The 26,145-nt window shown below is 44.5% G+C and overlaps 1 protein-coding gene across 2 annotated transcripts in view; it reads right to left on the bottom strand.

Annotated features, from left to right (window-relative positions):
• Positions 1–8,422: 8,422 nt before the first annotated feature.
• The window catches only part of Fcgr2b (Fc gamma receptor IIb), a 32,477-nt gene continuing 14,754 nt past the window's right edge, over positions 8,423–26,145 (bottom strand). The window contains exons 4-11 of one of the 2 annotated variants that reach the window (XM_021647085.2): positions 25,140–25,319; positions 19,669–19,689; positions 17,997–18,254; positions 16,202–16,456; positions 15,425–15,547; positions 13,134–13,274; positions 11,242–11,279; positions 8,423–11,147 (exon numbers count right to left, since the gene is read on the bottom strand). In XM_021647085.2, coding sequence (XP_021502760.2) covers positions 11,061–11,147; positions 11,242–11,279; positions 13,134–13,274; positions 15,425–15,547; positions 16,202–16,456; positions 17,997–18,254; positions 19,669–19,689; positions 25,140–25,245 — 1,029 coding nt within the window. In that variant the 5' untranslated portion in view covers positions 25,246–25,319 and the 3' untranslated portion in view covers positions 8,423–11,060. The remainder of the gene's footprint in view (positions 11,148–11,241; positions 11,280–13,133; positions 13,275–15,424; positions 15,548–16,201; positions 16,457–17,996; positions 18,255–19,668; positions 19,690–25,139; positions 25,320–26,145) is intronic. The other variant, XM_021647084.2, reaches the window with a different exon arrangement.

A 26,145-nucleotide genomic window follows, 5' to 3' on the forward strand; every position in this document is an offset into this window, starting at 1 on the left:
GTCCTGCTCGTTGCTTCTATAGCCTCTATGGTCCAACACCTTGTTTCTGAAGCCCAACTCTGACGTTGCATTCTGGCTCTACAGCAAAAGTAGGCACAGTGTTTCCAGTAGATCCACAGTCTTATTCCTGAAGGGACTTCATGTACTTTTCAGCATCCCAGCTTCCGCCTCTCAGGTTTGCTTTGAATTTTTTTTGAACCCTTCAGTAGCCTCTTAACTCTTTGCAGCCATCTTGTAACTTACAGACAAACAAACAGACAGATGGTATACATAGATACATACATGAATATATAGCCAATAGATAGGTAGGTGATAAATAATAGAGATAGATGATAGATATAGACAGATGATAAATAAATAAATATATATATATGTAGAGAGAGAGAGAGAGAGATGACAGAGTATAAATTCACTGTGTAATGTGTGATCTGCCTGGGTGTTAATATTAGTAATTAAAATTAGAATAAAAGAAATTGCATCTGTGTAGGCAGCTGTCAAGGGAAGAGGAACTACTTGGCAGATTGTTGCCAACAAATCCATCATACCTTGCAAATTTATTGTGAAAAGGCACAAATGTGTCAATATGTTTCCGTTAGCGAATTCATGATGTCTAGATAAAGATCTGGGATTTTCTTTTTTCTTTTTGAAATAAAATCTGATAGTTCGTTTTCAAAGGTGCCTCAAGCCAACTTATATCCAGGTACAAGTAAACAGAAAATGCTAGACCCCTGCTGACGCCTGCGAGTCTAGCTCTTCTTCCCCACCCAAATGCTGCTAAACTGCCTACCCCACATCCACACAATCCAGAAGTGCAGAGGAGAAAACTATCAGCATTTAGACTGTCCTGAGAGGTCATGTATCTGACAAGCTTTAAAATAAACAGGATGTGAAACACAGCAATGAAATCGCACCGGGTTTGGGGGAGGAAAGAAGCCTGGGTGACAGAAGGAAAGATGACCTAAATGACACCTAAGCCTGGGCCTCCTGATTGTTCAAAAGAGAGGAGGACACACATTTAGAGCTTAAGTGTTCTCTGTGCTCAGTCAGTTCATCTGCCTCGCAAGGTCATAAAATAAACTGCCTCAACTTCACTTTACATCTCTGGGGCTCTCATGGACTAAAGGCATGTAATACCATGGCTGGCAATAGTTCTTACATTTATATGAACGGAGCTGGAATGTGACTCAGTGGTAGAACGCATGCTTAGCAAGTACAAAGTTCTGGGTTCAATCCCATCTTTCTCTCCCACCTAAAAAACAAAACAAAACAAAACAAAAAAAAACCCAAAAAACTTTCAAAGACCGTGTCACATTAAAATGGGGACAATTATACTTCTTTGATCCATATGGTTTTATTTGTTGTTCTGCTGTATTGCATTGTCTAGAACTTTCCAGACCATGCTCAATAAGATCAGTGATAACGTGGGAGCTGAAGGGATGGCTCAGTGGTTCAGAGCGTTGCCTGCTCTTCCAGAGGACTTGATTATTGCTTAGAAAATGTATGCAACAGTTAATCCTCCTTGTCAACTTGACTGGATTTTCAGTTCCCATCTGCTTCAGAGAAAACAAATAGTCGTTGCTGTTCTCTTGGAAGACAGAGGTTCAGGAAAAGCTAGCCCAAAGCTACGAAATCACACCAAAGGTCATCTTTGTATTTGGATCAGTGGTGGCAAGACAACTGGCTTTGGCGTGCTCTATGGTCTTTGGATTATGCAGAGAAGAATGAGCCTAAACACAGACTTGCAAGACATGACCTTTATGAGAAGAAAAAGACCTCCAGAAAACAGCAAAAGAATAGGGTTGGTGCTGCCAAAAGCAAAAGGAATAGATATCACAGTGCTGCTGTGATGGTGCCGATTTCTAAGAAGAGGACAGATAAACCAAAAACCTGGACTTGGAATAAATAGAGGGAAGAAGGAGGAAGCCAACGGAATGCCAGTGTTCGTCTCTCTCTGCTTCTGACTGAAACACGGTTTGACCAGATATCTTCACACTCTTGCTGCAATAGTCCTTCCCACCATGATGGGCTATGTCCCTTCAAACCACGAACCAAAATGTATTCCTCTTTCCTTAAGTTGCTTTAGTTGGGTATTTCACCAACAAGAAAAGTAACTAACACACTATAAAAATAAAAAAAGGATTTTGTTTGTAGTCTTAAGGATTAAAACTCATGGATTCTGAGAGTTCCAGAGAAAGAAGGGGTGGACATTTTTGTGAGTTAGTGACTGTTGAGAAGGAACAGGTCATGAAAGTCTGAAAGAAAGAGAAGAATGAAGATATCGATGAAACAAAAGCCCAATAACCTCTTAATGGTCATCTTGCCCATCTGGGTACAATACAACTGTGAGTCCGATAAGCCGGAGGCAAAAGCATAGAGGTGGCCAAAGCAAAACTGTGTGTAAATCTTGCTATCATGAAGGCCTCCTGGTTGCTTGGAAAATCTCCTCTGGTATTGTCTTATTTTTGTTCTTGTTTGTTTGTTGGTTTTGTTTTGTTTTTTCAAGACAGGGTTTTTCTGTGTAGCCTTGGCTGTCCTACACTCACTTTGTAGACCAGGCTGGCCTCCAACTCAGAGATCCATCCCTGTGTGCTGAGATTACAGGCACCACCACACCTGTCTGTGTTGTCTTCATTGTAAACTTCCTTTGGTAAAAGAAATAAAATTGAAAATGCACTAAATATAATTACAAAGGGAGGGAAAAAGGAAAGTTAATCAGCTAAGAGCTGATAAGAAAACCAGAAGAAGACAAGTTTGGAACTTTCATTTAACTCCATCACTACAGACCACCAACCAGTTTACATCACACTTTCAGACTGTCTCTCCTAACCAATCCAGAAGCAAAATCATTTTTCTCCTATGGGCTGACCTCCTGTCCGAAGCTTCCTAGCCCATTGACCTTCAGGTAATCTCTCCTTTATCAATAATAACACGGGTTCATTGTAAACAACTTACACCTTTGTTCCCAAATTTTTTGTTTTTGAAATTAATTGAGGCTGGCAAGGTGGGTGAGCGGGTACAGGCACCTGTATGCAGGCCTGATGAGCTGAGTTCAGGACCTGGATCACAGAAGGCAGGAGAAAGCCAATGCCAGAGAGCTGTCCTCTGACCTCCACACTTATACCATAGCAAACTGGGACACACACACACACACACACACACACACTTAATAAGTTTTTAAAGAAATTTAAGGGCCTGGAAAGGTTATTCAATGGTTAGAACACTTGATTCTCAGCACCCGTGTGCTGCCTCACAACTGTCTGCAAATGCAGTTCCAGGAGATCTAAAGGCTTCTTCTGGCCTCCTCGGGCACCAGGCACACACTCATACATGCAGGCAAAACACTCATATAAATAAAATAACATAAATCTAAAATTGGTTTTTAAATTTTATTTTAAGTGCTCTTAGGCTGGTGGAATGTTTGCCCAGCATTCGTGAAGCCCTGGGTACAAGCCCCAATACCACCTAAAATTGGGTATGGGGGTGTAAATATGTAATCTCAGCATGTATTTGAAAACCAAAAACCTCTACCAGCACTTTTTTTTTTTTTTTTTTTTTTTTTTTGAGACAGGGTTTTTTCTTCTGTGTAGCCCTTGGCTGTCCTGGACTTGCTTTATAGACCAGGCTGGCCTCGAACTCACAGCAATCCGCCTGCCTCTGCCTCCCTGAGTGCTGGGATGGCAGGTGTGCGCCACCGTGCTGGGCAACTCTAGCAGCACTTTTATGCTTACTGCAGAGCTGTAGACTGTAGCTGGAGACAGAAAGATTAGGAGTTCAGGGTAATCCTCAGCTACATAGAACATTTAGCCAATCTGGCTATAGGAGGCCCTGCCTCAAAAGTTCCACTGCTGCCAATTTTTTTTCTACCATCTGTGCTGGTTTAGAGTATATACCGGTTTATATATATGGTTCAGTAAACCCTTTTTTCAGACCCATTGGTCTCAAGACTCTGAGGTTAATACTTTCATTTGCACATGGCATAAACGAGCTTGAACAGTTTGTAGACAGCTGTCATGGAATTTGTCCAGATGTCAAATTTACTGATGTGAATGAACACGTGTTCTTTGTGCACGTGGGTACAGACACTAACACGTGTGAGCCATGGTATAAACTGGAGGTCAAATGACAACTGTGGGAGTTGCTTCTCACCTTTCACCATATGAGTCCCGGGGATAAGGCTTAAGACAGGTGCCTTTATAGAACATTTTAAATAATATTATTCTGCTGTCTTTTTACTGGCTCTACCAGCACTTTTTTTTTTTTTTTTTTTTTTTTTTTTTTGAGACAGGGTTTTTTCTTCTGTGTAGCCCTTGGCTGTCCTGGACTTGCTTTATAGACCAGGCTGGCCTCGAACTCACAGCAATCCGCCTGCCTCTGCCTCCCTGAGTGCTGGGATGGCAGGTGTGCGCCACCGTGCTGGGCAACTCTAGCAGCACTTTTATGCTTACTGCAGAGCTGTAGACTGTAGTGATGCCCTTCTCTTTCTAAGATTTTGAAACGTATCCAATATACAAAGTTATTCACATCTTGGCTTGTTTGTGTGTATCTTTCAAGAAGAAGGAAGAAGGGAAGGAGATGGGAGAGAGGGAGGGAGGAAGCAAAATGGAAAGAAAAGCACACACATAACTGTTTTGGGGTTACAAGGTAGAAAAGCCAGATATGGACTAACATTATTCTTTCTGTGCTTGCATTTCTTTCACAGTTAATTTTTCAGAATGGACATCCTGCATGGTACAGCACAGAGGCAGGCAGGCTCTATCTGGAGCTCACCACCAGGGCTCATCTTCCCGTTGTTTGCTAAAGCAGGATGATCACCATGTCTTTGAGGCCAGCCTGGTCTACATAGTGAATTCTAGAGCAGCCTGGCTACACCATGCAACCTTGTCTGACAGAAGGCATCTGAGGAGAGGGGAAAGTTGTAAAGTCTGTATAGGAGAAATTAAATTCTTAAGGAGCTTTCTACCCAGAGAAACTGTTTACAGGTGACTAGTGTTTCCTACCATAATTTAGTTCTCAGTAAAACGTGAAGCAGCCAGCCGCGGCAGGCTAACTCAGGGAAGCAGCACGACTATGAGGTAGACATCAGCATTATCTGCTATACTCCCCCACACACCTTTTCCTACCCTGCCCCTGGAAAACATCCTTTAGCCTGGCAAGAATATAAACCAAGACAGAAACCAGGATTCGGAATAAAAGGGATTTAGTGCTAAAGAAATCCCAGGAGCTCAGCTGAGTAAGAACCCTAGAGATGAAACACCCAAATCAGTGCTGAGAAGGGAGACTGCGTTGAAGAAAAAGAAACACTAAAGCATGCCGTGCATCTTACCACATGGAAAGCGGTATTAAGGTTTATGTGCAGTGTTCCTTTTTCAGTGTTAGGAAAAAGCCAATAGTAGACACGTATTCAACTAAGAAAGTGACAAAAATTAGGCCTTGATAGTCTCTGGCAGGGAAGAAGGTTGTTCAAGAAAGGAAATGTAATCAGACAAGTGTCTCCGGAATAAATGGTGACCCTGAAATCATGACAGGCTACATGAGAACATCTGATGAGAGAGTGGGAGGCAAGTAGACACAATGGACAAGACCAGTCCCCAAGTTCAACAGCAGGGAATCAAGTGGGTGGAATTATTTAAAAAAAAAAAGCCCCAAAGATAGCAACACAGTTTATTGCTTGGAAATATGGAAGTAGATTCTCAGAAGACACAGTTAAAAGAGCTGAAGATGATTTCATATGGGGTTCAGGACTGAGCGGATGTAGGGAAAGAAGGAAGCCAAAACTGTCTTGTGACATGCCTGTATTGTGATGCAACTCAATTTAAGTGGGAGTGATGCAAAATGTAATTTCTTTTTCAAGTGAAAGCATTGTCTTCACACATGTACGTACAGATATTCAAGCAGAAAAATCAGTCAGGCCATGTTTGCCAGCCATTGTGTAATAAAGTAGACAACAAAGAAAGACAGTGTTTAAAACCAACACAACAAATGCTTAGCTTTGGTTAATAAGAGTGTAAAGGAGCTAAAGAGATGGATGAGCTGTTATGAACACTCTCTGCTCTTTCAGAGGACGTGAGTTCAATTACCAGAATCTATACAGAAGGCCCACATTCTCCTGCAACTCCAGCTCCTGCGGGTACTGCATGTATACACACACACACACACACATACACACACACACACACACACACACAAAATAAAAATAAAGCTTAGGAAAAGAACAAAATAAGGCTAAAATGATAAATTATTTAAAAAGAACATTGACAGACATGCATGTTTAAGTCAAAGGCTTATGGCCAGAAGATCAGTAGAGGAAAAGTTACAGCCTTCAATTGCTTTGCTTGAAAATAAAAAATTTAGGAATAAGTAATATAACATGCAAATCTAAACAAAGTGGAGAATAGCATGCTTGAAAGCAAGAAAAAGGCAAAATACGTGATTAATGAATCAAAGTTATCACAAGACAAAAAAGAAAAAGAAAAGCAGGCAAGCCTGTTTTTAGCAAGGCTTTTAGGATGGACAAAGACACAGTGGTCAGGGGTTTCGGTGTCAACAATCACTCTGCTTTGAAAGGATTAAGCTAGCTATTAGATCAGCACGTCCTGATTCATCTGATAAGAGCATTACCAAAGGCTTCTGGGAATATTTTCCTTGTTCTCAGGGGACACATCAAAAAAATAATTACTTCCCTCCTTTTCCTAGATACCACAATATGACATTTGGCATTGCTATGTGTTCATGTTAGCTCAAGTGCAATATCCAGAGGATTGAAAAAAAAAAAGGGGAGGGGGCAGGGCTCAGAATCCTGATGCAAGGAGACACTTTGTCTCTGAACTTTTTGTTATGGAAGATAATAGATTTCCTTATTTCTTAAGTTAATTTTAACCACGATTTCCTGTTATTTGCAAACAAGTCATCCTGATTTAAAACAAAAAAAAAAAAAAACAAACAAAAAGTTAAGAATGGAGGAGGAGTCCATGGGTAAGCATAAACACACAAATTACAAAAAAAAAACAAAGAAAAGAAAGAAAGAAAGAAAGAAAAGGAAATAAATGAAAAAAGAAAGAAAGTGATGCTGTATTTGGGTTGGGGTGTAGCTCAGCTGCAGGAAACCCTGAATGTGATCCTGAGTACCACATAAATTGGGTGTCAGCACACACCTATAATTCTAGCAATTGGAAAGTGGAGGCAGGAGAATCAAGGCTATCCTCAGCTACATATAGAGATTTTGAAGTCAGCCTAGGCTGCATGAGATTATGACAAAGAAAAGAAAGGGAGGTGGGAAGAAAAAAAGAAAAGAAAAGAAAAGAAAAGAAAAAAGGGGAGCAGCATTTGGCTGCATACCAATTAATAAAATGTGTGACTTTCCAGGAAAAAAAAAAAAAAGAAAAAACATGTTTTCAAAATTGGCTTCAAAAAGGATGGGAAATTCTAACCAGAGTAATAGTGATATGAAGTGGGGGAAGGAGGTAGTTAAGGCTCTAGTGGAAAAAAAGTAACACAGATGTCAAACCTTACCCAAGTAATCTACATAGACAATGTAATTCTCCCAATACCCTACAGTATATGGAATTCTAAAGTCCATCTGGAAGAGAAACAGCACAACAGCAGAAAGAAAATCTTGAAACAAATGAATGAGAGAAAAATTGGGCTTTCTACATGTGAAAATATCCTAGAGCTACAATAAACAAGTGTGTGATATTGAGGCAGGAAAAAAACAAATGGAATAAGGTGATGGAAGGGAAACTGAAGGCAAATGTAAACCTGTGTGGAGGAGCTGATAATGATACTGGTAGCATTTCCAATCATTTATTCAAGAATGACATTGGAATAACTGACCTCAACACATGTAAAAATGAAGTTAGGTCTTTTACACCGAAATAAAAAAGGATTTCCAAGTGTATTTAAGTTCAGATCTTTTCTAAACCATTTAAGACTTTTAGATAAATTTGGTCAGGTTTCAAGGAAAGATAACAAGTAGGCTTTTATTGAACTTTTGAGATTCAGAAAGCCTTCTCCAGGTTGCTATAACAAAATCCCACAGACGTGGGTAATTCCTTATCAACATGTGATTCTGCAGGCTGAGGAGTTCAAGACTGAGGCACCAGACTCTGGAAAGGGCTTTCTTGCTGGGTCCCATGGGTTGAGAAGGGGGAAAGTGGAGCAGGAAGGGGAGACAGAGCCAAAAAGACACTAAACTCATCCTTTCAGAAGGAATCCACTCCCACAGAACCAGCTCACGGCCTATGGGCTGGTCGCCTCCCATGGGACCCCACATCCCAACTCTTGCATTGGTGGTTATGTCTCCAACACATGATTTCAGGGGAACAAAACCAAGCCAAGGCATTAAGAATATCAAATGACACCTGGTCAGGTAGCTTGGTGGTGAAACACTTAACCAGCATGCCAGACTATCAAATAAACCAGAAACTACGAGAGGAAAGCTTTATTCATGCACTCATTCAACAACCTAACATATTATCGTTCTGGTCTCTGGAGTACATTAGTGAATAACGAAAACAAAGGACAGTATCGCGCTTACATTTTAGTACATATGAGAATATATAAACAAGAAGATACATAATTTACCTACACTGTACCACTGAGAAAATAAAAACAAAGTAATGGCGATGGTCAGGAGAAGGCTTGCTAAAGAGGATCTGAGAAAAGACACACTAGATTCCTTGGGACATGTAAGGCTTTTATTTAAAGGTGCACATTAGTAATACAAGAACTTCCAGATGCATTCTCCGTGGTGTCAAATGACCTTATTTTTCTGTGTGTTTGGACTAAACCACTAAGAGCCACGCAAGGTGTCTTGGTTATCAGGAAGCTCAAAGCAGAAATTCTGGAGAGAGTATCTTCTATTCTTATTTATTAATTTATTTATGTTATTTATGTGTCTTTTGTACGCACACACGTGGGGGAGTGCCTATGTGTGGGTGTGCAGGGGTCAAAGGAAAACACTGGGTGTCCTGCTCTGTCTCTCTTGGCTTAATCCTGTGAGATGGGTTCTCTCAACGACCCTGGAAAGACCCCGCCAAAATGAGTCAACAACATAATCATGTGTAAAGTATCTCAGGTGTAGGCTTTCTAAAAGCTATAATATAGTAAATATACATCCAAATGTACACAGCAGCTCCAACGGCGGTTCTTCATTTGAGAGAGCGAGAGTGTGAGCAGAATTAAGGGGAATGAGGACATCACAGGACTTCTGCTCTTTTGTCCCTTATATGTCTGCTCCCGGAACATGTAGTTCCAGCATGCTTAAATTTCTGCCTGAGTGATTTTGTGAACATACAAAAATATATAAAGTGACCCGATTTTATTTTTATTTTTTTATAATTTATTCACTTCATATCCTGATTGTAACCCCCTCCCTCATCTCCTCCTGGTCTCTCCCCCCCCTTTAATCCACTGAAAGGGGGAGCCCTCCTCCCCTACTATCTAACTCCAGCCTATCAAGTCTCATCAGGACTGCCTCGATCCTCTTCCTCTGTGGGCTGGCAAGGTCGACTGGCCAGGGAGAAGTGATCAAAGAGCAGGCAACCAAGTAATGTCAGAGAGAGCCCCTGCTCCCCTTACTTGGGGACCCACGTGGAGACTGAGCTGCCCATGGGCTACATCTGAGCAGGGGGGTCTAGGTCCTCTCCCTTCACGGTCCTTGGTTGATACATCAGTCTCTGCTAACATCCCTGGGGTGATCTGATTTTAAAAGTACATGTAGCAGCTGGGTATGGTGGCACATGCCTATAATCCCAGCAACTGAAACAGAGAAGCAGGAAGATCAGTTCAAGGCCATCTTTCAGTTCCTGCTCCCATTCTTCTGAAGTTTAATTTCCTGTTACATAACAGAGTGATTGTCTGGGCATGGTGGCGCAAGCCTGTAACCCCAGCACTCAGGGGGAGCAGAGGCAGGTGGATCTCTGTGAGTTTGAAGCCAGCCTTTCTGCAAAGAGAGTTCAGGACAGCCAAGGCTACACAGAGAAACCCTGCCTCAACAAAAACAAAAACAAAAACAAACAAAGAAACAAAAAACCCACAGAGTGATTATTCTACTTTGTCAGAGGAGGAAGGAGGAGGCATGGAAACAAGACGATAAATTCACCAGAAGAGTGGTCAGTGTGAAGCAGAGGGGCACTTGCCCTCTACTCCAAATCACCATCTGCTCTCTACCCTACCTCCTGTCTGCTCCTACCGGGCTGGGTGTGAGGCTCGTAGTGCATGCCTGTCACTGTGGGAGCTCTGGAGGCAGAGGCCTCAGGCCTGAGGGTTTGAGGAAGATCAAATAAATGAAGGTTTGGGGAGAGCACCATCCATGCAACTGTAAAGACGTTGTCCTCTGTGCTAAGACTGCTCTTTCAAGGTGACCCACACCCCTGTCAAGAACCCCTCACCCATGTTCCCATAAGTTAGTCCAGTAAACTCACTCATGCACCAAGCTAGATTTGGGTATAATCATTGCTTTGTTTTGTCATGAGTGTCCTATCTGAGATGCTTTTGTCTCCCCAGGGCAAAGTTAACCCATCTCCCCAAGATCCTCCTCCCAGAAGCCCAGCAGAACCCCCAGAGAGCTCAGACTACACGCCAATCACTACAGCCCTGAAAAAGTAAACAGAAAGTTGTTTTTACAGTATTTTACTATAAAAGTAACATGTGACCTTTATAGAAATACAAGGAAGAAGACTAAAGTTGCTTATCATTCCAGCAACCTGAAGCATCACTTTTTGACATGTTTGGTACAAGTCTAGTTTTTCCTTGCTGAGATCAGACATTCTAACATATAGCCTGTAATATAAGCACTTCCCACATTGCCGCAGTCTCTTAAAGACAGTAAGTTGATTAATTTCATTGGCCGTGTGGATCTATAGCAGAAGAGTCTTGAGTTGGGAAGCAGTAAATCATGGTCTTTATTAGTACAGTCAACCACTGGGGACCAGTAGCGTAGTGTCTGTTGGTTTCAGGACTCACACAGGTGAGTAATATGTACAGCATCCCTTTGACCAGGAGACACTAGAGTCTGGCCTCTCTGGTTCTCTTTTCCCAATCCCAAACCAAGACAAGGAAGATTAAATGTGGTTCTGGTAGTCAGGATCCGCTTCTTCATCCAGAGTTTCGGGATGCTTGAGAAGGGAATAGGTGATTGAATTCTCAACCTAGAGAAAGCAGAAATGAGCCACAAGAGCTGCAGAGGGGTCATGGGGAAAGCAGAGCAGGGAGAGGGAAGGGGACACGGCTGGGCTCACTCACCTCGGTTTTGGCAGCTTCTTCAGGATCAGAAGGATTGTCTGTGGATAAAAAAAAAGTGATCAACTTGGGCACAGCTGGAAAAGACGGCCTAATGTGCTGTTATTGAGGCTGCAAAACCAAAGCTCAAAGCAGAGCCAAGGCAAGGTTTGCCAACCCCAACCCAGGCTGTTGGGCCAAGCAGTGCCACAATTATAGCCTCCTTCCCTGGCCATCTTGGAATCCAGCCTTCCCCACTGGCCATGCTGGCAAAGGGAAACAAATTCTTGCTACATTCCTTTCAGATGATCGCTCAACTTTCCCAGTAACAAACCAGGCAGCCTGAAGCTCTGAGAGGTGGGAGAAAGGGGATTGTTTAGATCAGAGTGAGATCCAGTTCAGATTTTTGCCTGCCACAGGCTGTAGTGTAGTTTATTCTTGTTGAAGCACTGAAGAACCAGGTACTCTGACATGAAGAAGAGAGAGAGAGAGAGAGAGAGAGAGAGGAGAGGAAGAAAGAAAAAAGAGATGAGAAAGGGAGCAGAGGAGAGAGGGAAGATAGGAAAGAGAGAGAAGAAAAAGACAAATTTTTTTTTCTGATAAATATCCCAAATACCACATTCTCTCATGCTTTTGACCTGGGTTCCCTTTGCCAGTATGAAAAGCAGCCCCAGTGTCTGTAAACCAGCATTTTGGGAAGTGGGGGAAGAGTCTGAAACAATGCCTCAGTCTCTTCACTTGCTTCCTCGACACAAAAAGCCCCCTAGTTGCCATGTTCCAAAATCTGCCCCACAACACATTCAGAATCCCTCCCCCACCGCTTTTTTTTTTTTTTTTTTTTTTACACTTCTTAGGAATCCCAGCAGCTAATGACGCGCCTTTAGGGGAAACCACCAGCTCCAGTGCCAGGCTGCAGAAATGCCTTGTGAAATGTGTTTATACCAGACTATACAAAGCCAGACAAGAAATTGAGTCCAGTTATGGTTAGACATTGTGGTATAGACCTAGTTCAATCCCAAATGTGGATCCCGTGTAGCCTGGCTGAGGAGCATGGACCCTGTTCGAAGCGAAGCTAAGTGAATACTACTTTGCTCAAGCTCTCATATCTGTTGGCTCTGTTCTGAGTCATACTCCAGCCCCTTGAAGTGGAATCTCTAAGGAACTCATTTTTCCTGCCTATTTCTGCTGTCATGGAAGCCCCTAGAGAAAATCCTACTTGCCTTTATGCTCTGTCTTTAACGACAGTCAGGCAATTGCCTGAAATATTCCTGCTCCTTCTATATTCTTCCTCCTGCACCAGGGTTGAAAGGCCACTGGCTTTCAAGTCTCAGGCCTATAAAGGTTCAGAGGTCATCCAAGCCACTGACCCGCCCACCTACTCCAGATGCCGTTGTGTGGAAGGATCAGGCCAGTGTTTGAGAAACCAGCATTGAGTGGCATTAGAGCCACAGTGTTCCCACAAAGTATGACCTGTGCATAGCTCTGATCCCCCAGAATTTCCTCAACTCAAATCTCCTCTCAGGATTCTACTGAAAGTTGAACTGTACTATGCCTGCTCCTACGCAGGAACACATTCCTGAAAATAAATCTCCAGGGTTACCTCAGATCTCCTCTTTTCGTGTCAGCACCCCGCTCCTTAATCCTATTGGCCAAGGTCACACAACTGCTAACCCTATCCCTTGCCAGCTCCGATGCACATCTCCCCAGGAAGATCCCAATGCCTCTGCAGCCCTGCTCTGGAAATGTCTCCAGACTCCTTGTTTGTATAGAAGTTAGTCACAGCCCCACCCTCTTTCTCTCTCTGCAACCAGCGTTCCTTCGTAGGTCCAAGAGTTAGACTCAGAACTGCCCAAGAGATTTGAGTCCCAGCCATTCTCCCACGGCTCCTCCCTCTCCTGCGCTCCCACTGAACTCACACGAGCTGCTGCTTGCTGGCTCCAGTCCGCGTGGAGGCCCTGGGCTGACTGGCACTGAGCTCTCACCGGGCTCAGTGTACTCACCTAGCTCCTCAGGAAGGGTTTCTCCCATGTCCCTGTGATCAGGGTTTCCTGGGAGAGCTAGGAGGGGCATGTAGGAAGTTAGTAGGATTATGGGGTGAGTCCTGAGATATGAGGATCAAGGACCAGGGTCAGAACAGAGTTAAAAGCAACATAGACCTTTCTTTCCCTCACACTGTCACCGCCTCTCTTCCCCACTTTCCCGCTCCCCTGCTCAGGAAACTCCGGAGCCCAGAGTGGAGCCCAAGAGAACTGCAAGGGATGTCACAAAAGACATCATTCTTGGGCTTGCCCAGCCTTTTAAAGGTGTGAGCTTTTGGCTGGGTATGATGAAGCATGTCTTTAATCCCAGCACCTAGGAAACAGAGGCAAGAGGCTCTTGGTAGGCCAGCCTGGTCAACACAGTGAGTTCCAGACCACCCAGGGTTACAGAGAGACCCTGCCTCAAAGCGGGGGGGGGGGGGGGGGGGGGAAGTGTTACCTTTCTCTCTGCATCTCTCAATATTTACTTATCATCCATAACTGAATTCCCATGAACCAACGGTGAAGAGCGTTGTGAGGTATTAGGTATTAGGTATTAGGTATTGGTAGTATTTCCCCCTTCTCAATGACTTCCTTTGACCTGCCCACAATATTCCTCATTTCCACGCCTTGGCCACAGTTCCTAGAATACTCTTCCACCTTTCCTAGCTAATGGCTATCTCCAGATTCACCCTTATCCACTGTGGAGACAGCTTATACTGCTATACTCTTTTTAAAAATTATTTATTTATTTTCATTTATGGGAATCGGTGCTTCTCCCCTGCATGTGTGTCTGTGTGAGGGTGCTGAGTCCCCTGGAACTGTTACAGACAGTTGTGAGCTGCCATGCGGGACTGGGAATTGAGCCTGGGTCCTACTGAGCCATCTCTCTGTCTCCTACCTATGTGTTCTTTACTGTCTGCCGGGCTCTGGTACAAAGGCTTTGGCGTGCTCATTGTCATAATACTCTTTCCTGTAAGATGGGTCCTGTAGTGCTTTTCACTTTCCAGACAAGTAAGCTGAGGAGCAGAGGTTGAGTAACTTACTCAGTATTATATGTCTCCAACTGCCCCAGCCAGGCTGCCTGCCACCGTTTGGATGTAAATGTCCATTAAAATCTCATGTATTAAACGCTTGGTCGCCAGGGGGAATTATCGGGAAGAAGCAGGAACTTTAATGGGCCTAGCTGGAAGTCTTTAGGTCATCAGGAACATGCTCTTGAAGATTATGGGATTCCCAATGTCCTCCTTGATCCCTTTGCAGTTTTATCCTGTTGTATGTGTCTCCTGTGATTATAGCTTGTCACAGGCCCCAAAGCAACAGGGCCAAAAAAAAAAAAAAAAAAAACAGACCAAGTCCTACAAAACCATGCTAAAATAAACCTTTCAGTTTATTTAGTTATTTAAAGATAAGCTCTTGAATTTGGCCTCCTAAATATGAAGTATTTACTATCATGCCTAGCAACTTTTTCTCTTCGTAAGCGGATTATCTGAAGTACCTTGTTCAGTGACAGAAAGCTGACAAACGCATGAGGTCACGGAATCGTCTCTCTTTTTTAAATTTAGGAAGGGTCTTTCTGTACAGCACAGGCTGGCTTCAAACATCCTTCAGCCCGGGCTAACTTCAGACTCACTGAGATAAAATCTTTTAACTTATTTGTTGTTGTGCATGTGTGACGGTGGTGGTGGGGGAGGGGGTTACACCACAGCACATCTATGAAGGTCAGAGGACACCATCACCATCGTGGGATCAGTTCTCTCTCTCAACCTTAACTTGGGAACCAGAGATAGAACTCCATCACCACGCTTGGACTGCAAGCACCTGTACCCACTGAGTCATCTCACTGGTCGTGGCTTCAGACTTTCACCCCCTTTGCCTTCCTGTCCTGGGAATACCGAAATGGGCTACGACCTACAGTTCAGAGTCACGTCTCTATCGTTTCATTACTCTAATCCCTTCTTATAAGTGTCCACGTGTGCGTCTGTATTCCTCACAGTGCTGGGAACTAGCTGAGGGTAGAAATGGAACCAGACACGGCGCATTATCTAGTTTGTTCAAGCCTTGTTTAACAGATGAATTTGTAAGTGGACGAACCAATATGATGAGACTAGATCAAAAGCAAAGGAGTCTCCAACCCCTCGCTAACCCCAGCTAACTGATAATAAGAGGAACCAAAGAGAGCCACCAACCTGGAGCCTTTTTTTTCTTGAGATAGATCAAGGATACTGTGATAATAACAATGGCCGCGAGAGCAATTCCTGTGACAGCCGCTATGATTGTCAATACTGGTAAAGAACCGCTGGGTTTGGGCCCTGGAGAAGACAGATACGGTGACAGGCAATAAGTATTCTCTGTGAATCCACCCCTCCTCCTCCTCCTCCATTGCTATATGCCCAGAGTTTGTCACCTAGAGTCTCTGTGTCCGGGTCGCTCATTGGTGTAATACATTATCCTGAAACCTCATCTGCAAAGGTTTCTGTGGACAGACTTATACCTCCCCAATGCCTAAGTGTTTCCACCAAACCAATGGAGGCACACTGGCGGCCATGCAGTAGCAGAAGGGAAAGCTCTCAGAGGCAGTGGGGGGAGACGGATCTGAATCTTCTCAGAGTTGGGGGTACCCCTGCTATGAACACGCCAGGCGATTACACGAATGGCTATTACGTAAGGCACAAGAAGAAAGTCAACTCCAACTCCCAGGACCGTCTAGGAGCATGGCGAACCTGTGCACAATGACAAGGTTCTGTTTCGCTGCTGCCAGACAGAAGCCTTGTCACCCCCCACCTGCAAGCGAAGAGCTCTGGGCTGAGCCCACTTGCCGTTATTCGACAAAGCCTTCACAACTCGCCTCTTGGCCTCATTTTTGTTGCTGTGGCATTCATTCCTAGATGTCCAGGTGGAGCTATCCAACGTTTGCCTTTGTCAATCTCTTCTCCCTTGCCAACATCTTGACAGAACCCGCATACCTTGGACAGTGATGGTCACAGGCTTGGACAACTGATATCGACTTCCTAGAAATCCTTTGCAGTAGTAGTCGCCACTGTGACTGTGGTTGGCTTTTAAGATGGAGAACGTGTCATTGTAATGATGAAATTTCACAGCTTTTTCATTCTGGTAGAATGTAACCTTGTTCAGGCGTTTGTTCAACCAGCTGTGGCACCTTAACACGATGGTTTCCCCTTCCTCAAACACCAGTTGAGGAGTCTGGAGAAGCAGCCAGTCTGAAAGACATAGAAGGACCATAGAATTCAGAGGACCTTGGCTCTGCTCAAAGACCCAGGTCACTGTTCTTGGAAGAATATGATATGCTAAGGGAAAGAACTTTAGTTTAACATCAGACAATCTTTTTGTTTGGTTGGTTGGTTGGTTTTCTTTTTTGTTTGTTTGTTTTGCTTTTTAAAGACAGGGTTTTTCTGTGCAGCACTGACTGTCCTGAAACTCTCTTTGTAGACCAGGCTAGCCTTGAGCTTACAGAGAACCGCTTGCTTCTGCCTCTTAAATTCTGGGACTAAAGCCGTGCATCACCACTGACTTGCCTGCATTAGGCAATCTAGTTCTCTGGTTCTAACTCCATTCATTTGTAAACTCGTCAGTCTTGGGCAAGTAATGTAACTCTTCCGGGCCTCACTTTTCTCATCTGGGAAAATGGGCATGGTCAGTTTTTGTAGCTGCTATGTTTGTTGGTACATAACAGCTATCCAAGACACATTTCTATTTCCCTTCCTCTCCTGAGAAAAGGCAGCTGCTGCCCAGTCCCATCCCTTAGAACAAAAGAGTTGGGGTGCAATGCCTTCCCAGCAGGAAAGGAATCCAGTCTGACTGAGGAGACAAACATGAAGCGGTTACAGCAGAGTCTTCTGTTTGGGGGATAATAGAACATCTTGAACCTCTTGGTTTCCTTAATGACTAATAAATGTAACCAACAATGTTGTTTTCCTTAATAAATGTAGAACTACAATATTAGCTTGCTGTGTGTACACTTTTTGAGGAAAAAACTGGGATCAGGTGGTAGGAGGGAATTAAGTGAAGAGGGACAGAGACAGTAATCATCAATGCAGTTGCCTGGTGGCTTTTCTGTGAGGGAAAAACCTACCTCTTGCCAGGAGCCTTGTAAAATCGTTGATCTGCTCAGTACAGATTTAATAAGCCCTGCCCTGTTTCAGATACCGCAAACACAGAGATGGAGGAGACACAGCTTTTTACCTCAAGTGCCTACACGCTGATGGAAGAAAGAGAAAGGCAAGGACCGCGAGGGCAAGGGGTCAGGAAAATGCCCAGCACCTCCAGAAAGAGGCAGTAGCACCCTCAGCTGAACAGACGAGAAAGCTGAATTCAAGGTTAAATAAAATTAATTCTATTTCTATAGATGTCCCTTCCCTGGGCTAGGACTCAGTTGCAGGCTATTGGCCTTTTGCTGGGTGTCATGAAACAGAAGGGTTTCTATGAAATAGGGACTTCCTTTTTCTGTCACATTTAGTTGTCTGCCCTTGTCCTTGAACTTCTCTTGCTCAACCAGGACTACCGCAGCCAACAGCTATTCACACGTTCTGAGGACTTTCTCAGGAATTCTCATGCCCTGCAAACGCACACTAAGTTACAAGGGCTGGTAAAAAGGGAAATGAGTGGACAAAAGCCCTTTGCAGTGCTGCTTCCCAGAAACCAGCCCACCCGTTTTCCTGCAAACGTTTCAGTAAGCGGACCACTCCACCCTACCCCAACTTCCGGGTATCCCGGCTGCTCCCTGGGCCGGGCCCTACTCACCGGAAATCACATACAGATGTACAGGGTCGCTGAGGCTGCTCCGCTCCATCCGGCACCGGTATTCTCCGCTGTCATTGACCGCGGCTGTGAACTTGTAGCTGGGCTGGACCTGGCTCGGGACGGAGCTCCCATTGTGGAGCCACTGGGTGGAAGAGTTCCCGGGGTTGTGGGGCCCCTCGCACTTCAGGGTCACAAGGTCTTCCCTGAGCACCCGGATCCACGGGGGCTCAAGTTTCACCACAGCCTTGGGAAGATCCGCTGAGAGCGAGAAGGCAGTGTGAGGCAAGGGAGCTCCAATAGCTCAAGCAGGCCCCAGAGTCTCAGGTGAAAACCCTACCAAGGGTGGGACCAGGCCCAGAAAGCTTCTTCCACTTAACCCTTCTATTTATTCCATCCCAGGAGCCCCAGGGAACTCTCAGGAATGCAACTGATCCTCAGCAGGATGGAGCAAGAGAGAGGCAGGAGACACCCCAGAAATACGTCTTGTTTTCTTGTTTGCTTTTTTTAAGTTGTTTGGGACAGGGTTCCTCTGTGTAGGCCTGGCTGTTCTGGACCTTGTTCTGGAGACAGGATGGCCTCAAAATCAGAGGACCACCTACCTCTGCCTCCTGAATGCTGGGATTAAAGGCATGTGCCACCACCCATGGCTGTTGTTTTTGTTTTTTAACTTAATAAAGCTTTGAAAATCTTTGATGCATAATAACTGTACATATTTGCAGGGTCCAGTATGACACTTCAGTACATGCACACAACATGTAATGGTCAGAGTGATTTGCATTTCTTTCACCTTGCACTTCATCTGTTTTATGGAGAACGTTCAAATCTTCTATGCTAGCTATTGTGAAGTGTATAATAAATTGACAACCATAATTACCCTTTGTGGTGGTTTGAATAAAAATGGCCTCCGAAGACTCATAGGGAGTGTCACTACTAAGAGGCGTGGCCTTTTTGGAGGAAGTGTGTCACTGAGGTTGTGCTTTGAGGTTTCAGATGCTCAAACCAGGCCCAGTGTACCACTCTGTCTTCCTGCACATCCAGATACAGAAATTTCAGCTACCTCTCCCACACCATGTCTGCCCAAATGCTGCCATGCTTCCCATGGCGATAACAGACTGAACCCCTGAACAGTAAGCCAGCCCCAATTCAGCGTTCTCCTTTATAAGAATTGCTGTGGTCATGGTGTCTCTTCAGAGCAACAGAAACCCGAAAAATGGAAACCCTTCTAGCTACAGCACATTAGAACTCACATCTCATATCTCTACCCATTAACCATTTTGTCTCCATCCTTACCCTCTCCTCCACCTTTCCAAGGCTCTGGTCATTTATTCTCAGCTTCTTTGACATCAACTTTTTAGAAGCTCTCTGTTTTACTTAGAGAGTGGAAGGCAGTTGAGAACAAGAATTCTCATTGTTTCTGCTACTTGGCCACATCTCACTATAACAGAACTGGAAGAGTTGCTAGACTATCGAGCCATGGCTTCTAATCACCTGCCTCCCCAGACAGAGGGAAGGAGGAGAAGGGCAGAGTGTCTTCTGGGAACAATGGCCCTTTCCTGGTCCTGACTTGGTCCTGAGCTTGCTGGCTGGTAATTCAGACAACTTCCAGACAGACCACTGGGAGAAGAGGGAGGTGATACAGAGGAGAGTGAGGAGACATGAAACAAGGACTTACCATGTGTCCCAGCAACAACACCTGTAAGAAAGGAAGCAGACATCAACCAGGGCCTAGACTTTCACACGGAGACATGCCTGCCCAGACCCAGAACCCCCCTTCATCCCTGCAACCCAACCCTCATGGCATGGCATGGTTCTTCCCTGGCACTGCCTGGACAACATATACTTTTTAAAATATGTCAGCTCCTTCCCCGGTAACACCTGTGCTGTGACACTTTCATTTGGCTGAACACCTTTGACAGGTAAGGTCCCTGTGGGAGCTAACATATGATTTGTGTTTCAGTGCATCAGACTTTGCTAAGGTCCATCTCGAGAGCAGCATTTTCCTTTTGTGGGAAGGGACTACAAATTACATGGGTAATCCATAATCTTTATTGAAAAATAGAAATTAGGGCTGGAAAGATGGCTCGGAGGTTAAGAGCACTGTCTGTTCTTCCAAAGGTCCTGAGTTCAATTCCCAGTAACCACACAGTGGCTCACAACCATCTATAGTGAGAGTTGGTGCTCTCTTCTGGTGTGCAGGTGTACATGCAGGCAGAATTCTGTATAATATTTATACAGTATTATATTTATACAGAATACTGTATAAATAATTAATAAAATCTAAAGAAAGAGATAAAAATAGAAATTACTCAAGACAAAATACTAGTATATGTGTCCTTAGAATTTTCACTTGAATATGTATACATATATATTCATACACGTATATTCATATATATATGAATAGCTCTGTGTGTATGTGTGTGTGTGTAATCTTTGTATACAGACAAAAAGTAGAGGCCATACCAAAAAATGTTTTCCAGACTGATTTTTCACTAAGCAATACAAGATCTAATAGCTTAGTGTATTCTATGTTGTCATTTTAGCGATTGTACCCTATCCTATAATTTGGCTTTCCTGTTGATTATTTCACCTTCCCTCTGCTTAACAGTTAGGCCTTCCAGGTTTTTGCTGATAGGCAAATTTGATAAGAGGAAGAAACTTCAGAAGGACACCATGGGGCTAGAGAGATGGCTCAGCATTTATGAGCACAGGCTGCTCTTCCAGAGGACCTGGGTTTGGTTCCCAGGATCCACATGGTGGCTCACAACCATCTCTAACTCCAGGTCAAGGGGATCTGGCATCCTCTTCCGGACTCCTCTGGCACCAGGCACTCACGTGGTGTGTAGATAGATGTCCATGCAAGCAAAACACTCATTCACCAAAAATAAAATGTGAAAGAACAGAACACTACATCTGTGACGTCCTGTGGTAGCAGACAGAATGATACATGGTGAGGGAAAGAAGAAGCCAAGCATGGGACAGGAATGCTGAATGGACGGATGGAGACACGTGGTGCCACTGTCGGGTATGATGGTCAAGCAGGTCCTGAGATAAACTGGAGCCTAATCTGTGCGCTGTGTGTATGTGCATTTGTGCACCTGTCCGTGATGGGGGTTTCTGCTTGCACTTGAGCTGAAAGAGTCAAAAAGCCTTCTAAGTCTGAATACTTTCAGGGGTAAAATGGTAAAGTGCAGAGAAGTAAATGCTGTGTGGAAGAGCATCGTTCTAGAAAACTGGATTCCGACCCCCACGTCACCACATCTCGGTATGTACACTTAAACCAATCTCCCCGTCCCTCTGTAGTCCCAGAAACTGCACCAATCGCCTCCTGCCCTGACATTCATACTGAGTGTGCCTAAAGGAAAAGATAAAAGTCTCTGCTCTTCCCACCAAAGCCAACAGTCTGATAGTAAGAATAAACATGTGTGCAATACAATCTTAAAAAGACTTTCGGTTTTGACGTAGTCTCATCATGTAACCCCAGCTGGCCTCGCACTCACTATATAAGCCAGGCTGGCCTTCAGCTCAGCGAGATCTACCCAGCTCTGCATCCCTGGAGCTACGCCACCACATCTTATAAAAGAGACATTCTCCATTGGAGGAGGAAGTCATGCTAGAGCTTTATATTTGGCTGGGCTTAGTCTAGGAGGAAAAGTGAGAAAGTATTCATCATGCAGCTTCAGCCACTCCATAATTGTGACCAACAGTGAAGGAATATTCCCCAAGAAAGATTGGCGGATACTTGCCAACACTTAGCAAGCGGCAGCCTGGCCTCTGCTTCAGTCTGTTAAAAGACACCCACAATAACGAGGAGCAAAGCTGAAAATGGAGGTGTTTGCCACATTCTGGAGGACAGCGAGTGCCAAGTGAGGTGGCAGCAAGAACACAGAACTCAACCTGTTGGCTTCACACTGCAATAGTTAGTCTTCATTACCAGCTTGACTAGATTAGACTCGCCATGGAAACACCTTCCTTACGTCTTAAAGGGAGTTTCTGGAAAAGTTTAACTAAAATGCTAAGGCCCACCCTGAATATGAGTGTCACCATGCAATGGGCTGGGGTCCCAGCCTGAATGAAAACAAGAGAAAAGGAGGAACCCAGCTGTGTACTAGCCTTCATCTCTCTCTGTTTCCTCAGTGTGGGTGGGAGGTAAGAAGCCTGTCACCATGCCTTCGCGCCACAATGTGCTCCAATGATAGGCCGAAATAAACCCTTTCTAAAGATGCTTTTTCCTGCTGTTCTGTCAGAGTAATGAGAAAAGTCATTAATGCAGCTGATGCACCATGACCTTGCAGAGGTCACTTTACTTTTCTCTACTTTGATTCCCGTGCTTGTAAATGGAAATGATGACAGCAACACCCCTGCCTTAAATTGTTGTAAGGATTAAGCGATAATCTAGATAAGGCATCTGCGTGGCTCCACGTGAACCACGTGGGTACCTTTTAAATGATCATAGGCAAATTTTCAAAGTTTACTGTTTAGCTCGGTAAACAAGAGACGTTCATTTTGGGGCTGAAAGTGCTGTGTCAGAGTAATTGGGAAAGAGGAAGTGTCAGAGATTGGTAAGGAAAAGATGCTGACCGTCGCCTACAATGCACGCTTGTGCAACACCTGGCTTCTTCATTCCTTGACCTACTCATCTGTAGTGAATCTTCTCTTGTACAGTTTAGCCACACATCTTATACTCCAAGATGGCCTTGTTATCATCCCTCCAAAACACAAGACCTTCAAAAACCACAAAATCAGATGTTCGAGGCTTCAGTCACAATCCTCCCTCACCTCTTTTTTTTCCTTCCATTTGCTCAAGCACAGCGTCTACGATCACCTGACCACTACTTCTATCTCACCACTGTCTACCTCCAAGCACACACACACACACACACACACACACACACACACTCATCATTATCATCACCTCATTGCCAGTTCCTTTGCCTTTTTATTGCTGTTGCCATTGAAACAAGGTCTCATGTAGCCCAGGATAGCTGCAAACTTGTATTGTAGCCCGTGTTGGCCTTGAACTCCAGTTCCTCCTGCCTCTACTTCCCAAATTCTACAGGTGGATCTTTAACTTATTTACCATCTGACTCCATCAAATGTGGCTATATTCCCCTATGACCTTGCTTGCTCATCTACATTGACAATAGGAAGTAAAGAAGACACACAGGTAAGAGAAACTTAAAAGGCAACACTGTAGAAATTGGCAGTTAATGAGACATGGGATGATAAAAGTGGATGATGAGGGAAAAGGTGGCTTTGCTCATGTGAATAGAAATATTGGAAAGATAAGAAAATTTGTAAGGAAATGATGCTACATTGCATTTTGAATATAAATTTGTTCCTGCGCTGACAACGTATTTACAGATGTCTAGTCAACAGGCAGGAAAATTAAAGTATAGAGAGGAAGGAAGGACAAATAATTTGGGGAGCTAGTGCATGAAAAAGAGAGAAAAAAAAGAGATGCAGAAGGGAGATGCCATCATTTATGCATTCATTCTATATCCAACAGACAACGGTGAAAACTACGTTCATGTCTAATGTACTCTTTGTAAGGAAGACAAATACCTTGTAGTTTAGGTCAGGAAAACTGCCTGTTTTGTTCACTGATATGACCCCAAACCCAGAACAGTGTCTGGCACAAAGAACTTTAAGAATCAGCAGAAACACAGGTAGTAAGAGCCAAGTGTGGTGTCCCCACTGCCTGGCTGAGGAAGACCCATTGGGGTGAAATGGGAACACGATAAGGAGGAGACAATGGGCCAGCTCCGAGAGCGCTTAGATAGCATTATGCCTCTCCATAGCTGTACTGAAAGATTGTGTAAACACGCAGGATCGAAGTCAGGAGCAACCAAGACATCGTCAGAGGGTGTTACAAAGTTGAAGCAAGTGATGAAGTTCTGAGTGTGGAGCCCCAGAAAAGAATGGTGAAAAAACGGAGATTAACCAAAAAAAAAAAAAAAAAAAAAGGGAAGAAAATGCCATCCTTGCGGGTCTTCATCAAGTGATTGACAGCTGTACCTCACAAGCAGAAAGGCATATTTCCTCTCTAGGACTGCGCCTTCCTGTATGAAAACCAACCTATGGGGGTGTCACTTTAATATACATACTTGTTGGGAAATTGTCATAGTCTATCTTTTATACCTGTCTCCCTGGTAGCCACATCCCACCCAGCACTGAGAGCTGAGGTCCCTTGGCCCTGACCAGATTTCATTATGAATCACTGCGTGTAACTCAGGGGGTGGGGAGGGTGGATGGCTGCATGCCTTCTTCTCAGAAGTATGAGTAGGCGCCCCAGGAAATGAGCTTATAAGGTGGTCCTGCAATAAGACTCCCTTTCCTGCTTTTACCCAGACTCTTCTAACCCCCAGCCCCATCAGTTTCTGTCCTTTGGCCCACAGATGAGACCGGGACCAGAAAATCTTCCTCCATCGCAGTCTAAGCCCCTGACCCTAACTTTCTTACTAAGCAGCGCCAAGGCCAAGGGTCTTGCAAGGCTGATGCAACAAAAGAGGCATGAGAGAATCTGCTGGCCTCACACTTGACAACTCCAGACTTGCCCAGGTTTGTGATGCTCTGAATCCAAGTTCCCAGGACAACCCAGACCTTCCTATGCCTCTCCTCTCAGATTAAAGGGGTGTGGAGGTTCTTCTGATGGATAGAATGGCTTCACGGGCACAGAAAATATCCTCTGACACCCCCTCAAATGCATGCATTCCCCCCAACCCATGTCTAAAACCATACTACACATCGTGCCTAAGATTTGGTCCTGTGTGAATCACAAATTCAAAGAGAAACTCGTCCTTTAATTTTTTGCTCAAGTCTAGCACACTAGATTTCGATCAGGGAAGGTTCTGGTGGAGAGGGCGGCAGTGTCCTGGAAGCAGAGTGACAGTAGGTTCTAATGGGGTTGGAAGCAGATAGTGCATCAGGGACCTGGGTACCAAGTGACAGGAAAACAAGTAACAGCAAAGATTCCTGCCAGCTTCGATTTTCCAAGGCCAGCCTGAGTGTTACAGTTTAATTGTTAGCCTGCTCCTTAGTCTTGAATGTGCTGACATGCTTCCTGCATCTCGTTCATCCCTACACAATCCCAACCCAAACCCAGGTGTCCTTACCCCTGCCTCCCTTCCGGAGGTTCTGACTTACTCAGCACAGCTGTCCACAGTAGCATATGGCACCAAATCCGGGAGGGCATGCAGGCAGTCCGGTTGCTCTCCCTGAGGAGAGGTAGGAACAATGAAATTCGCATCATCCTCGAAGCAGGTCAGCTGCAGGCACAAGCTTCTCTCCAGGCTTGGCGGCTTCTAACCAGAGAACACACAAGTTCTGGAGTCCAAATGGGGAAGTGAGAAGAAACGGTCTGTTTAATCATGGGCTCCTCCCCTTCCACCCTTTCCTTTCATCCGCTCCCTAATAGAAGATTCAGGACTGACCAGAATCAACTCAATTCAGCTCAGATCACCAAAAACAAAACAGAAAAATCAAAAATGGAAACTGAGTCTCGACTCCCTTCTTGTACTGCTGGAGCTATAGCTGGCCTGGGCCTGTGGTACCGAGAGGGAAATGGTAACCGAGACTCATTCGCCTCAGTCTCTGTGTTCCTCAGAAAAGGTGCTGGAGGATGGTAGACTTCTGGAACTTCTTCCTTTTGGAGGACCAGTCTCTGGAATCTGGACCCCTCTGGAAACTGAGCCGAGGTTCCAGAGACCACCTACCTTCGTGTGGGTTTCTCTGTTGTCCCTGTCAAATTGTGGACCAAAAGCAAGAACATCTGTCAGAACAGCAACAGAGCACTCATCCTTCACATTTCCCTCTCCTCACGCCTCTGCTCACTCAGTGAACATCTCGGTAATTACCCAGTGAGCATCAGTGTGTGCCCTGGCTCTTAATCCTGTTCTCACCACGATGTCATGGTGAAAGATCACGGTTTCCAAGCTGTGAGAGCAAGTGTGAGCATCAGGAAGCTCCTGGCTCCTGGTCTGTAAAATGAAGATCATCGTTTCCACCCCCTCAAACAAAGTTTCTCAGCCTCTACAGCACTGACATTTTTAGCAGAAAAAAAAAAAAAAAAAAGTAAGAGGTGTATTGTTAAATAATCCAGGCTGGCCCAGAACTAGCTATGTAGCCCGAGGTAGCCTCAAGCTTGACTCCT

This window comes from Meriones unguiculatus, chromosome 11 (assembly GCF_030254825.1).
Source record: "Meriones unguiculatus strain TT.TT164.6M chromosome 11, Bangor_MerUng_6.1, whole genome shotgun sequence".
Taxonomy (NCBI): Eukaryota; Metazoa; Chordata; class Mammalia; order Rodentia; family Muridae; genus Meriones; species Meriones unguiculatus.